Source organism: Suricata suricatta, chromosome 7 (genome assembly GCF_006229205.1).
Source record: "Suricata suricatta isolate VVHF042 chromosome 7, meerkat_22Aug2017_6uvM2_HiC, whole genome shotgun sequence".
In the NCBI taxonomy this organism is placed as follows: Eukaryota; Metazoa; Chordata; class Mammalia; order Carnivora; family Herpestidae; genus Suricata; species Suricata suricatta.
In genome coordinates, this window is record NC_043706.1 from 62,735,945 (window position 1) to 62,748,778 (window position 12,834).

A 12,834-nucleotide genomic window follows, 5' to 3' on the forward strand; every position below is an offset into this window, starting at 1 on the left:
TATTACTATACTAAAGTTGTCTCTAATGATATCAGAAGTCGACAACTATGACAATCATTGGAAATCCAAAGTTCTACTTTAAGATTTTTCTTTTTATATCCCCCCATTTTTTGTGACCCCCACATGAGGCTCTGTGATGACAGCTCAGTGCCTGGAGCCTGCTTAGGATTCTGTGTCTCCCTCCCTCTCTGCCTCTCCCCCACTCACTCTCTGTCTCTCTCAAAATAAAATAAAAGCCATTAAAAAGTCTATTCAAAAATCTTTACTGGCAGTATACCCTCATAGTAGTCGGGACCATCACAAAACTCAGTTAATATACAAGTACTAGTTCTGTTTGTTGTACATAAAAATTTATTGCGATACTGGATTATTCAGTCTGATTGGTAATTAGCTCAGTCTCATGAGCTAGACTTATAGTGGAGGAAACATGCACACTAACAGATAATTTAAAAACAGCATAACAGTGTCAGTTATGATTGTGGAAATAAGTAGGTAGAGTAGAGGTAAAGTTCAATGGATATAAGGGAGTCACGGGGCAGTGAGGCTAAAGGGTTGAATTATTTACATAGCCTTTAAAGACACCCCAGGTGATAGAAGATGACAATGTGTGCAATAAAGTCTAGACAGGTAATGAGGTTTTCATGAGAATGTGGAAGTGATACAGATATTTACTTTGCACTGGATTGCCATTAAATTCAATACCTTGGGCTTGATGACCAAGTGTTATTATGGACCCCATCTTACAGAAAATACAAAATATGGGGCTCAGTCGGTTAAGTGTCCGACTTCAGCTCAGGTCATGATCTCACAGTCTGTGGGTTCAAGACCTATATCAGGCTCTGTGGTGACAGCTCAGAGCCTGGAGCCTGCTTCGGATTCTCTGTCTCCCTCTCTCTCTGCCTCTCCCCCATTTACTCTCTGTCTCTCTCTCTCAAAATAAAATAAAAGACATAAAAAATTTAAAAAAAAGAAATACAAAAGACAAGGTGATTTAAGAGGAAAACAAGTGATCCAAGTAATCATTGTTATAAGGAGATAGAAAATGTATGGGTGGGATAAATAAGGAACTAAAGATTAGGTTTGTATATCAAATGTCTCCAACATGCATACCTGCTAGATGAGCTCATATTCAGTTTTGAGCTTTCTGATAATCAATACACAAAAGAAAATGAGACCAATTACATAATTTGTAGTATCAATATTATTTAAAAATAAGCTGCTATAATACTAAAACAAACTGATTACTAGAAACAAAGTGTTCTTGTACTAAGATCCAAGAAAAAATTATCCTAAGGATCCTTGATAAAAGAAGCATAATAACAATTTTATGGAACTCTTTCTTAACATCTTTAAAGGGCACAGAGTGATGATATGCGGCTTAATTTAGACTTAATTTGTGTGTATTTCGACAAAAAAATATGTGGATGACATACCCTCAGGCAATGCTCCATGAGCGTTTTATCAGTAAAGCTAAATTTTGAATGGCTGCCAGTTTAAAGTTATACTTGCTGGGGTAATAGCATTCTATAGGCATTGTATACTGTGAATGGTGTCAAGGTGCACTTTAAGAGTGATCTGAGAAGGGAGAACTCTTATTTAAAAAGGAGGGAAAGGCTCACCGAGAGGCTAAGTGGACAGCCAGCCTCCTCCACATGAGGGTGAAGTGGGTTCTTCTGGTGAATCACTGGAGACCGCATTCTCAGACATTCAGGAGATTGATTTCAACATCAAAACTGAGAGAGATAGTAAATCTTATTTTTAAAGTGACAAATTCTAGGCCTAGATGTGACTCACTAATTATATTATATGTACATTCATTTTACTTTCAGCAAGGACAGTTCATAATAGATGATTCTTTGGCCAAGGTAATTAAATAACAGGCACCACCTTTCTTATCAAAAAAGCCTGACGCCTTTACCTATGTGTGAGGTTATGCAAGAAACTGAACTGTACAAATACCCTCCAGAAATGTAGAAAACCAATATGAATTGAAGCAAATTAATACAATATTTGATTTTTTCATTATAAATACTTAATACTTTTAAAATAGGCAATTAACCAAAGAAGACAGTATGATCATTTTCTAGGATTATCTAATTGGAAGTATGTTTTACTGTTATTGATGGTATTGAATTATGGTTTTATACAAATAATAAGTGCACTTAACATTTTATAAAAATATTTATTCCTATACATATATTATAAATGTTATTACAAATTACTTATTTTTTTTCTCATTTTAGGTTCAAGTTCCTTTGAATCTCAGAAGATGGAAAGACCTTCCATTTCTGTTATTTCTCCAACAAGTCCTGGAGCTCTAAAAGATGCCCCCCAAGTCTTGCCAGGACAACTTTCTGTAAGTATTTTTGGTTCATGTTAGGGACCTTTAGGATTTTCTCACAGTTCTGAATCCATCCTTAAAAATGCATGGCTTATTTTGAAGCCTATGATATATTGGTAGTCACCTAATACCATAATCTATTTCAACAATTTTGCATATATTTATTAAAGTATTAGATTAGCCTTTATTCATATATTTATTTGGAAATGTTTATTGAGTGCCTACAGTATACCCTGATGTTATAAACATTCAATGGTAAATGACAACATAACAAAATAAAATATCCATTATATATTGTGTGTGAGTTTCCAAGGTCAGTTGGTAAGATATAAGACACTCAGAAAATCATGTTCCACTTAATTAACCTTATGAGCCTGGAGCCTGAAAAAATTTTAAAATACTCTTTTTACTTTCTTGAGACATTTAGTGAAACACTAAATGACTATCTGATTATCTAATTATCACTCTGAAAAAGCTACAGTTTTTCTCATTATTGCTTTACGTATGATGTGGGGAAAAGCTGGAGTAATGAAGTGATGGCTGACCATTATAAAATGCCACACCTATGTAGCTTATGGTAGAATATAGGACTTTTATATTCATAACTGAAAGAAAACTTGCTTCAAACCATTCTGTAAATAGTGTACTTTTTCTCCTTTGGTAATGTGTGGATTTCTATAGTCTGTTTTTGCTGTTTTTCTCTTGTTAATTAAACAAAGAGGATAACTGTAAGCTTGATGTTATTTTTAAAACCATTCCTGGTTTTAACTTCTATTTTTAGTAGATTGATATCGTTGTATAGTCCTATTTATTTTATCTTCCCTGCCATCTTTGTATATGTGAATTTCTGAAACACTCCTATACTCCTAGAAGGATAAAAATATGTTTTGGTTTTTGGAAAAACATCTCTGGTCCTAACTGGAAACAGAGATGTGGATTCATATGGAGTCAAGTTTGAATCCTTAATTTGCCCTACATTATGAAAGACTAATTCTATGTTAAATTATTTATTTTCTTATAGTGACTATTAAATAAGTTCTATATATATATATTGCCATTAGACAATTTTCCCTCAGAGTTCTTAACTACAAAACTGAAAATAACTTCTAAATAAAAAAAATAATAATGACACTGTTTACTTCCAGCCTAAATATATTGACTGCTAAAGTTCTGGTGTTTAGGGGTTCAACAATAGTATTTCGATGTGCCATTCCCCCATTTTTTAAAATTCAAACTATGAAATCTTAGTAAAAATAACATTATTTGGCCTTCACTTAGCTGAAGGTATATAATGCACCTTCCTGCCTTCCTTGTTTTCTCCTTCTCTCATGAAAATTAACCTGTAATCAGTGAAGTATGAAAAGTAAATGAGAAAATGGTCTCCTGAACTCTTCCAGATCACTTGGGTAAATTGTTTATTCGCCAAGCTTCATTTTATTTCCATGACATTTGGTGCTATAAAGTGCATGCAGCCACAATAAGGTTGTTAAGTCACTTATAATCACTGAATACTGGCACTTAGCATTTAAAAACAAGGATAGTTATTTCAATATCCATTTCTTCCCTTTTTTATGAAATTTTTGTCAGTTTTATTTTTATAACATGATCTAAGAGAGTATAGCATGATAGGCTTGACTGTTGTAAGTCCTGTCTAAAATACATAAAGAGAAAAGTCAAGTTGTAAGTGGTTACACTTTCCAATTTGTATTCTTTTTCAAAAATAGTAAAATTATAACTCAAAAGTTCTTCAAAAATAGTATTTTTTGTAGAACTGTATCTTAGGGCTTTTACAAATAATTCCTTTCCTTGTCAATCTCAGGTGAAGCTGTGGTATGATAAAGTGGGACACCAGCTGATTGTAAATGTTCTGCAAGCAACAGATTTACCGACTAGAGTAGATGGGCGTCCCAGGAATCCCTATGTGAAAATGTATTTTCTTCCCGATAGAAGGTAGTAAATAATTTTAGAAAAAATATGCAAAAATTCTTACTAATAGAAAAGGTAGAATATTGTCTTCTGGGATATAGTTTTATGTCTTTTTAAAAGCTTTATCAAGGTAAAATTGATAAACCAAAAATGGCACATAATTAATGTGAACATTTTGATGAGTTTGAACATACACATACACCTGTGATATAGTTTTAAAATATAATAAAATATTTTCTATGAAGGAATAAACTTTCTCCCTGAAAAAAATCTCCCAAGCCTTGTATTTTTTAAAAAATAATTTACCAATTAAAATTTTTTTCATTACGTTGTTTATATATCTGTTAGTCTTAGATAGCTGTACGTCACTTGGAATGTACCTTTGTGTATATATAGATCTATTGTCATAACTACTGCTAACACTGTAGTTAAAATTAGAATAGTATTAAACTCTAGGATCCTCTTAGACTTTAATGTTAAAAGTTATAAATTAAAAATAGTAAAAATCCCAATGGTGGGATTATGTGTCACTACAGTAGATGGCAGCATATACTTTATTTTGCTTTTTCATTTATAAACCATACTTATTTTTCAGTGATAAAAGCAAAAGGAGGACTAAAACGGTAAAGAAAGTACTAGAACCAAAATGGAATCAAACATTTGTCTATTCACATGTACATCGTAGAGATTTTAGAGAACGGATGTTAGAAATAACTGTGTGGGATCAACCAAGAGTACAAGAAGAAGAGAGTGAATTTCTTGGCGAGGTGACGTATATTGTAAAGACTCAAGCCAAATGCTTATTTATTAAAGTTTTTGTGATATGTATTGATTATGATTGCTTTTATATTACGATTTGGTCAAGGTGCTTGATTTAATTTAAAAACTGCCCTTTCAGATTCTCATTGAATTGGAGACAGCACTTTTAGATGATGAGCCACATTGGTACAAACTTCAGACGCATGATGAGTCTTCACTACCTCTGCCTCAGCCATCCCCTTTCATGCCCAGGCGACATGTTCACGGAGAAAGCTCTAGTAAAAAACTACAAAGTAGGTTAAGGTTATTTTTACTTACCCAAACTATTTATGATCATATTAGAGATTAAGATTCAAGATTTTTTCAAATGTTTATTAGACATAAAAATATTAGAAAATTATTTATTTATATAAAGAGACTTGGGCAAAACTATTTTCTACTTTCCCTAATAAAAGTATTATGTATAGTACAGTATAAGGATTCCAGAGCTGAAAGTTTAAAAACTCTGAATTATCATTCTTTGCCCAGTACTGATTGAATTGTTGATTGGTTAACTGGTAAAGTAGTTGTTATTCTTGATAAGTTGCTACATATAAAGTTCTTGATAACCTTATAGTTATTGGGTATTTTTAATATTGTTATTCATGAGAAACATTTTAAAAAACACATCATAAAGTACATGTTTGTTGTTACTCATCTGGTGACTGGGAAAAACAGTATTCTGCACGTATCCATTAAATTTTGATTTTGGACTAAATAATTAATGAGCTGAAATTTAGAAGCTTCATTTTAGTAATCTAGAACCCAATTGTGTTCCTCATATAATTGAATTTTTCATAGTAGTGCCTCTCTAATCAATCATTTTCTCAAAGCTAATATTTAATGCAGTATAATGGCTAATTTTGAAGAGTAAACATAAATGTTTTATAAAGGGCCATGATGCCTTTTTTAATAATATGACCTCAGTAGTACTCCAGCCAAGGAAGTCTTTTAACCTTTCCACCCAGCCCCATCTAGCCTGAACTGTGGAGGAGGGCACTTAATTGGGTAGAAAATAGTATATACACTTAAAGAATAATTTGCCATTCACTTAAAGAATAATTTGCCATTCGTGGCAATGTGGATGGATCTTGATGATATCATGCTAAGTGAAATAAGTCAGGCAGAGAAGGACAGATACCATATGTTTTCACGCATAGGTCTAACAGGAGAAACTTAACAGAGGACCGTGGGGAGGGGAAGGGAGGAAAGCAAATCATGAGAGACTTTTGAATCCTGAAAACAAACTGAGGGCGAAGGGGGAGGGGGTAAGGGAAGAGGGTGGTGGTGATGGAGGAGGGCACTTGTGGGGAAGATCACTGGGTGTTACATGTAAACCAATTTGACAATAATCTATAAAAAAATAATTTGAAACATTACAATCTTACTGTATGAAATTCCGGTTTTTCTATATCTTAAATTATTTAAGGAGAAAATACTGAGAAAACATTATCCTTGGATCACAAACAATTTTTTAAATCAGCTTAGAAGTTGTGTTATTCTTGTTGAGAAGTATTTAGTAGTAACGTAACTAGCTTAAAAAACTTTTTTTTGACCCTGTACTTTACATTTCATAAGCCAACAAGACACAGAGGTATCTGTTTGCCTTACTGTTGTGCAGGATCTCAGCGAATCAGTGATAGTGACATCTCAGATTATGAGGTTGATGATGGTATTGGAGTAGTTCCTCCAGGTGCGTGGGTGAAGAGCATGGCTCTGCTTCACTGTGCTTCTTATGCTTGTTTTCCCTGTCAATTTCCAGACTTATTCAGGATACTGAACTGGAGATTTATAGCACAGAGAAATCAGTATTATATTATTCCATGGTGACTTGTGTTCCAAATTATTTTTAAAAAAGTTTAAAATGTACTTCTAACTATTAATGAACATTCCCACTTAACTTAGGTTCTTTTCTAGCATGGCTAGCTAGGTTGAAATCATTATTTCACAATGCTCTGAGCATAAACAAAATGTGAATTTCATTTTGAAAGGATATGGTTCATTTTCTCAAATAAAAATTCCAGTCTCCTGTGTTTTATATTTATTTTATGCCTACGATTTTTCTTCCTCTGTTTCTGAAAACAAAGTAGCCTTCCATGGAATATACTGAGACAGGTGCATGGCAGGATTTAAAATTGCATGCAGCATGGCTTAACTTTTAATGCTTTTGTGATGTGTTTACCACTTATTATATCTAGAATGTGTATGTATGTATTGACATAAGGAAATGCTTTAGAAAGATTCAGTATTCATTTTAAGTCAACATCTTTTTGTCACTCTGTAAGTTAGTAAAATTTTTTGTGGCATTGTCACTCTGTAAGTTAGTAAAATTTTTTGTGGCATTGTCACTCTGTAAGTTAGTAAAATTTTTTGTGGTTCAAATCTCTGGTTTTCATCTGACTCTTTTTTGTCAGAAATTTGAGAAAACCAAGTAGTAAAGGCTAATTTCCTTGGTACTTATCCTGTTATTTCCTTGGTTTACTAATACGAAGTAAGGAAATATCAAATAAGAAGTAAAGTGAAAATATTGGGACATATAAATATGAGTTACTAAAGGCATTTCCTTAGGAAAATAATGACATATGACCCCTTACTTTATGTCATTTCTCAGATGGATATGCACTTAATTTGAGGGCAATGATTTTGGTAAAGTCAGTAGACTGATTCCACACTAGTGACTAAATTCACAATTTGGAGAGAAACATACAACTCCTTTAAAACTACAAGAAATGATGGAGAGTTCTCTAAAATTAGTTTTCATTTGCTTCCTATAATTCAGAGAAAAAATAGTATTTAATCACTATATGATATTAGCAAATATTCTTAAAAACAATAAACTTGCTGCTGTGCCCATGTGTATTCTTAGATAATACTCTTTGTATCAGATGAGGAGAGTTTTAAATAATAGTTGGTAAAATTTAATGTTTTATTTTATGGTTTTTTTACAAATGAAAGTATCATAATATTTAGACACATTTTCCACAAAACTTTAGCACAACATTCAACAGAATATTATTTTTTATGAAATTAAAATGGAAAGGTGATTGTACATTAAATCCATTGACATATTTAAATAGGCATTAGATGATTCCTGGTCGGAAAGTCATCAAGCCTTTCTAACAAGAATACTTGATGTTAATCAGCCTTAATGTTGTCATTACCAGTTCATCTAAATAGAATTTACTTTTTTGTGTGGTTCTCACATTTTATTCACCTACAATTTCATATTTTTCGTGCTGAGGCAGGATAGCAAATGGATGAAAGCATAAACAGTCAATTAAATAAATACTAAATTACTGATCTCTCGTTTCCTGAGAGATCACACAGCTACCCAAGTGGGAAGTTACGGGGCCCACTACAGGTGGAATCAGTGCTTGAATACCACCAAAAACCCCTGAGTTCTAAAAATATTTTTATTCCATACTACTGAAATGCCAATTCATGATTTTTATAAACGTATATAATCTCTTTTATCATATAGGAGTGCCTAAATTGTCATTTCAAATAATATTCATTTTAATTTAGTATTTAAAAAGTAATGAGACAGATTTTAATTGAATATAATGAATAAATAACCAATAAGTAATATGTTGTGTTCCAGAAGTCTCTTCATAAATTAAAAATGGAAAGAATGCATTAATTTATATTTTCAGGTATACTCTTCCATTGACCCCAAAATGGGCATATGGTAGCTTCTAAATCTAGGTGTGAAAAATACAATGTAGCAAGTAATATACAATACGTTTTAAATAAAGAGGAAAGATGAAATGTTGATAAAATAAGGGCAAGCAGTTAAAATAAAGTGAAGGGATAAGCTAGTAAGCATGTTGATAAATTCTCATGTGCTTTTAGAGGTTGACTACAAATTTGTTATTACATTTCCTAGCATCCAGTAAGAAGAGAAATTTGCTTAGATGTAGATACCCATTCTGCGTATATTCAGTATACTCTGAAGATTCTGGTTCTGTGTTTCCTGAAGAAGTTCAAAACCTTTTTTTTTTCTTTCTGTTTTTGAGAAAGAGCATGAACAGGAGTGGGTGAGGGACAGAGAGAGAATCCCAAGCAGACTCCGTGCTGTCACTGCAGAGCCTGACACGGAGTTCTATCTTATGAATGTGAGCGCATGACCTGAGCCAAAATCAAGTGTTGGCCACTTAACCGACGAAGCTGCCAGACACCCACAAAACCTTTATTTTGATGTCCTACCATAGCTGAACCTTTAATTTTGTTTTTAAAAATATGCTTGCCTTTCTAGAACTACAGAGTTCTGTGCTCTTGTTTGATGTATGTATTAAATTTCTCCACTTAGGGAATCTAAGGTTTTGAAATTAGCTGAGACATTCAGAGCTACTTTTTATTAACTTTATCTTAATTTTGTTGTAATTTGAGATAAGTGACTTCAGCTGCTTAAGAAGAATAAAAATAATCATACACAGAATTCCCTTATATGGGCAAGACTTTTCTGATCATTATTGCAAATACAGAAAGTGAAAAACAAACAAATTTTGACTCAACTAAAACATTGAAATGAGAATAAAATATTAATTTCCTCCCAACTTTTTCTGAAGTTAGAATATGTGTTGTCATTAATAAATTAAACATAATACAGTGAAAACCAAATTATCTTGAAAAGCATCAAAAAACTGATTGAGGAGGTCACTTGTTGGGACGAGCACTAGGTGTTGGTTATAAGCCAATTTGACAATAAATTACATTTAAAAATAATAAAACAAATTAAAAGGTAAAAAAACAGCAACAACTGTGAATACAAATTAGAGTAGGATAAACAGAACATCTTACTTTCTACGCAAATACAAAGAACCCAGAGGAAAAAGTTATTTATAGCCTTCTCAAACAAGATCAACTTATTTCATAGTAATTATATCAAATATGAAAATTTTACTTATATAATGAATATTCATTGAAATCTTAAAATGATGCTCCCAATTCAATTTTGACTTTCCATGATTATTGTATAATTGATACAAAATGTTGTCAAGTGATAACAAATGGTAATTTGAAATGTTTATGTAATTCAGACTTTGGGTTAATTATCTTTAAAAATAACCACTATGTTTTATAAAGAGCTGTGAAATAAATTAACTACATGTAAATTTAGTTGGTTTATTTCTAGACTTACTATTGCAGTTTATACAACTGAACAATGGCAAAGAAATTTTCCTATTCAAAACTCAAAATAATAGCTTAATTGCTATGATTTTTGTTATAAAATGAATATATGAAATTATACGTTATAACATTTATGGTTATATTATTTGATCATTATACTGATGTTTTTAGAATGACAGAATAGTTGAGCTTCTTTGATCTCAATATTGCCAAATTTCACTTCACAAAATGTTTAAGCTTATACTTTAAGCTTAGTTAAAAGATCATACAACCACAAAAAATAAATTGTTGGGGATTTTTAGTCTGCCTTTAATAATGATGTTTCATGGCATATTTTAAAATAATGTAGGAGTTATCAAGTAAATAAATGAAGAAGAGTTTAAACTGCCCAATTAAATTTAATGTTTTCATGTTTCATATACATTTATGCAGTTGTAAATATAATCATTTTTCATTTGGCCACAGAATTTTTTATTTTCATTTCAATAATGGCAAACAATGACTCTTGCAAAAAAAAATTAAACTATTACTGTGGATTTGAGATTGGATTGCTGTTTTATCTTAACTAAATCAGAGATGATATAAACCTTCTTGCTTCAAGAGAGATTGAATTTTAGAATTCATTTCTAATTGCAGTTATGTTAACTGTATTAATTATGTTACCAACACATTTGTGGAATAGATTCAGATGTCTGAGGTAGATTTGATGATTGTTTCTATAGGAGGGTTAATTTTCTCTCCATTATTTACATAGTCATCTCCATCCATACACTATTTTCACTTGAAAATTGAAGTATTATATGTGGTTTGCAAAATTCAGTCAGTATTTGTAATTGTGAAGATCCAGTGCTTTTCTTTGTTAAGTAAAATTGATATGATGACATTTTCATTTTCTTATTTGCAAAACCATATGAAATCCAACTAAAAATAGTTTATCACGTGGAATAAAAATTCAATTAACATTTAAAGAGACACCAAATTTCTAAGCATTGACTTGTCTGTTAACTATAGTTACCTGTCAAGTGCTTGATTTGGGTTGCTGAAAAATCACTAACATTTATTTTTTGAATTAAAATATTATCCTAACTCATCATAATGTCTGAGGCATCAACTGTCATATTCATATTCAGTATCTCCATGCTACCTTTGAACAAATCTGTAGCCTGTGTTTATGCATGTATATGTTACACTCTGTGTACGTATACTTAATAGTTTGGAAGAGAAAGACTCATAATATTGATTGCATGGCATTTATTTTTGTAGGTCAGTGGCTGCTTTAGATGTAATCTGATATTTCCACATTAATGTTTACATTATAGAAGAATACTGACTGATTTTTTGTGTGTACTCTTGCCAGTAGGTTATAGGTCTAGTGCTAGAGAAAGTAAATCTACAACATTAACTGTGCCAGAACAGCAAAGAACAACTCATCACCGCTCACGTTCAGTATCTCCTCACCGCGGCGATGACCAGGGAAGGCCGCGTTCACGTTTACCAAATGTGCCATTACAGAGGTAGGCTTTGCGATGGGCTAGTGTCTCTGACGGTACTTTTTAATTTTAATATGTGTAAGCTGCCACAAGACTGTTATTGAAATGAAATAATGGCTTGATCGGTCAGGTTCTTTTCTTCAGAATCATTTATAGCCAAAATGTCATTTTATTCTTGAATCTCAAGAAATGTTTTTTTTTCCAGGGAGTCGAGGAAGTTTATGTATGCACATACATAAACTTAAAAAACTATATAAAGCATAAGTAATGTGGTGCTGTGTTTTATCTTATCCTGAAACATACTTCTGAAACTTTAATTAAATATGTAGATGAAAATTGTGGTCCTTTTTTGACAGAGGTACAAAGAAGGTTGGAGAAAATGTACCTCTGGCAGAGCACTCAGAATAAATACCTTTAGCTCATTGACAAAATATTTATTTGGTTATGATGCCAACATTTTTTAAGCCATGCCAGTTTTTTGCCAGTTAGTGTCAAATCTTCCCCATTAGTCTGTCTGCCTGATTTGGGAAGATTAATCACATGATGCATATGAATTTTTGTAATCATTTTAGGAGTTTAGATGAAATTCATCCAACAAGAAGGTCACGTTCTCCAACCAGACACCACGATGCCTCCCGAAGTCCAGTTGATCACAGATCCAGAGATGTGGATAGTCAGTATTTATCAGAACAAGACAGGTATTTGTTCAAATTACGATCTCAACATTATAACTTTCTCTGTGCTCTGTTTTAATATATGACAAGATATCTTGGCATACTACATTAGAACGTAAAAGTATTTAATCACTCAAAACAACTCTTCAAGGAACAACTGTTTAGGATAATCTAATAGAAATGCAGCTCTAAGAAATACTTGTCTAACATTATATTGTCATAATGTGTCCTTTTTTGTACAGATCAAAATTTATGTTTAGCCAGTTAAAAATGTATAGTTTGTTGTTTCTAACTTCTAGAAAGAAGCCTACTGAAGCAATTTTCAAATATTTTCTATTTTGTGGGATGCAGTCTTTGGGATGTTATTTATATAATCATAAAAATATGTTTTTTATGTTATTAAACAATTTTGGATACAGGTCATCTGAAAGACAATGTTGCAGAGTTTCTGTAAGGACTTAAGTATATTTTTATA

The 12,834-nt window shown here is 32.0% G+C and overlaps 1 protein-coding gene across 49 annotated transcripts in view; it reads left to right on the forward strand.

Annotated features, from left to right (window-relative positions):
- RIMS1 (regulating synaptic membrane exocytosis 1) overlaps positions 1-12,834 on the forward strand; it is a 460,984-nt gene that overhangs the window by 311,582 nt on the left and 136,568 nt on the right. For 27 of the 49 annotated variants that reach the window (XM_029943495.1, XM_029943497.1, XM_029943511.1 and 24 more), the window contains 7 exons: positions 2,244-2,356; positions 4,161-4,291; positions 4,863-5,034; positions 5,166-5,319; positions 6,687-6,758; positions 11,553-11,709; positions 12,258-12,383. In XM_029943495.1, the coding sequence (XP_029799355.1) occupies positions 2,244-2,356; positions 4,161-4,291; positions 4,863-5,034; positions 5,166-5,319; positions 6,687-6,758; positions 11,553-11,709; positions 12,258-12,383 (925 nt within the window). The remainder of the gene's footprint in view (positions 1-2,243; positions 2,357-4,160; positions 4,292-4,862; positions 5,035-5,165; positions 5,320-6,686; positions 6,759-11,552; positions 11,710-12,257; positions 12,384-12,834) is intronic. The other 22 variants (XM_029943496.1, XM_029943503.1, XM_029943513.1 and 19 more) reach the window with 1 other exon arrangement.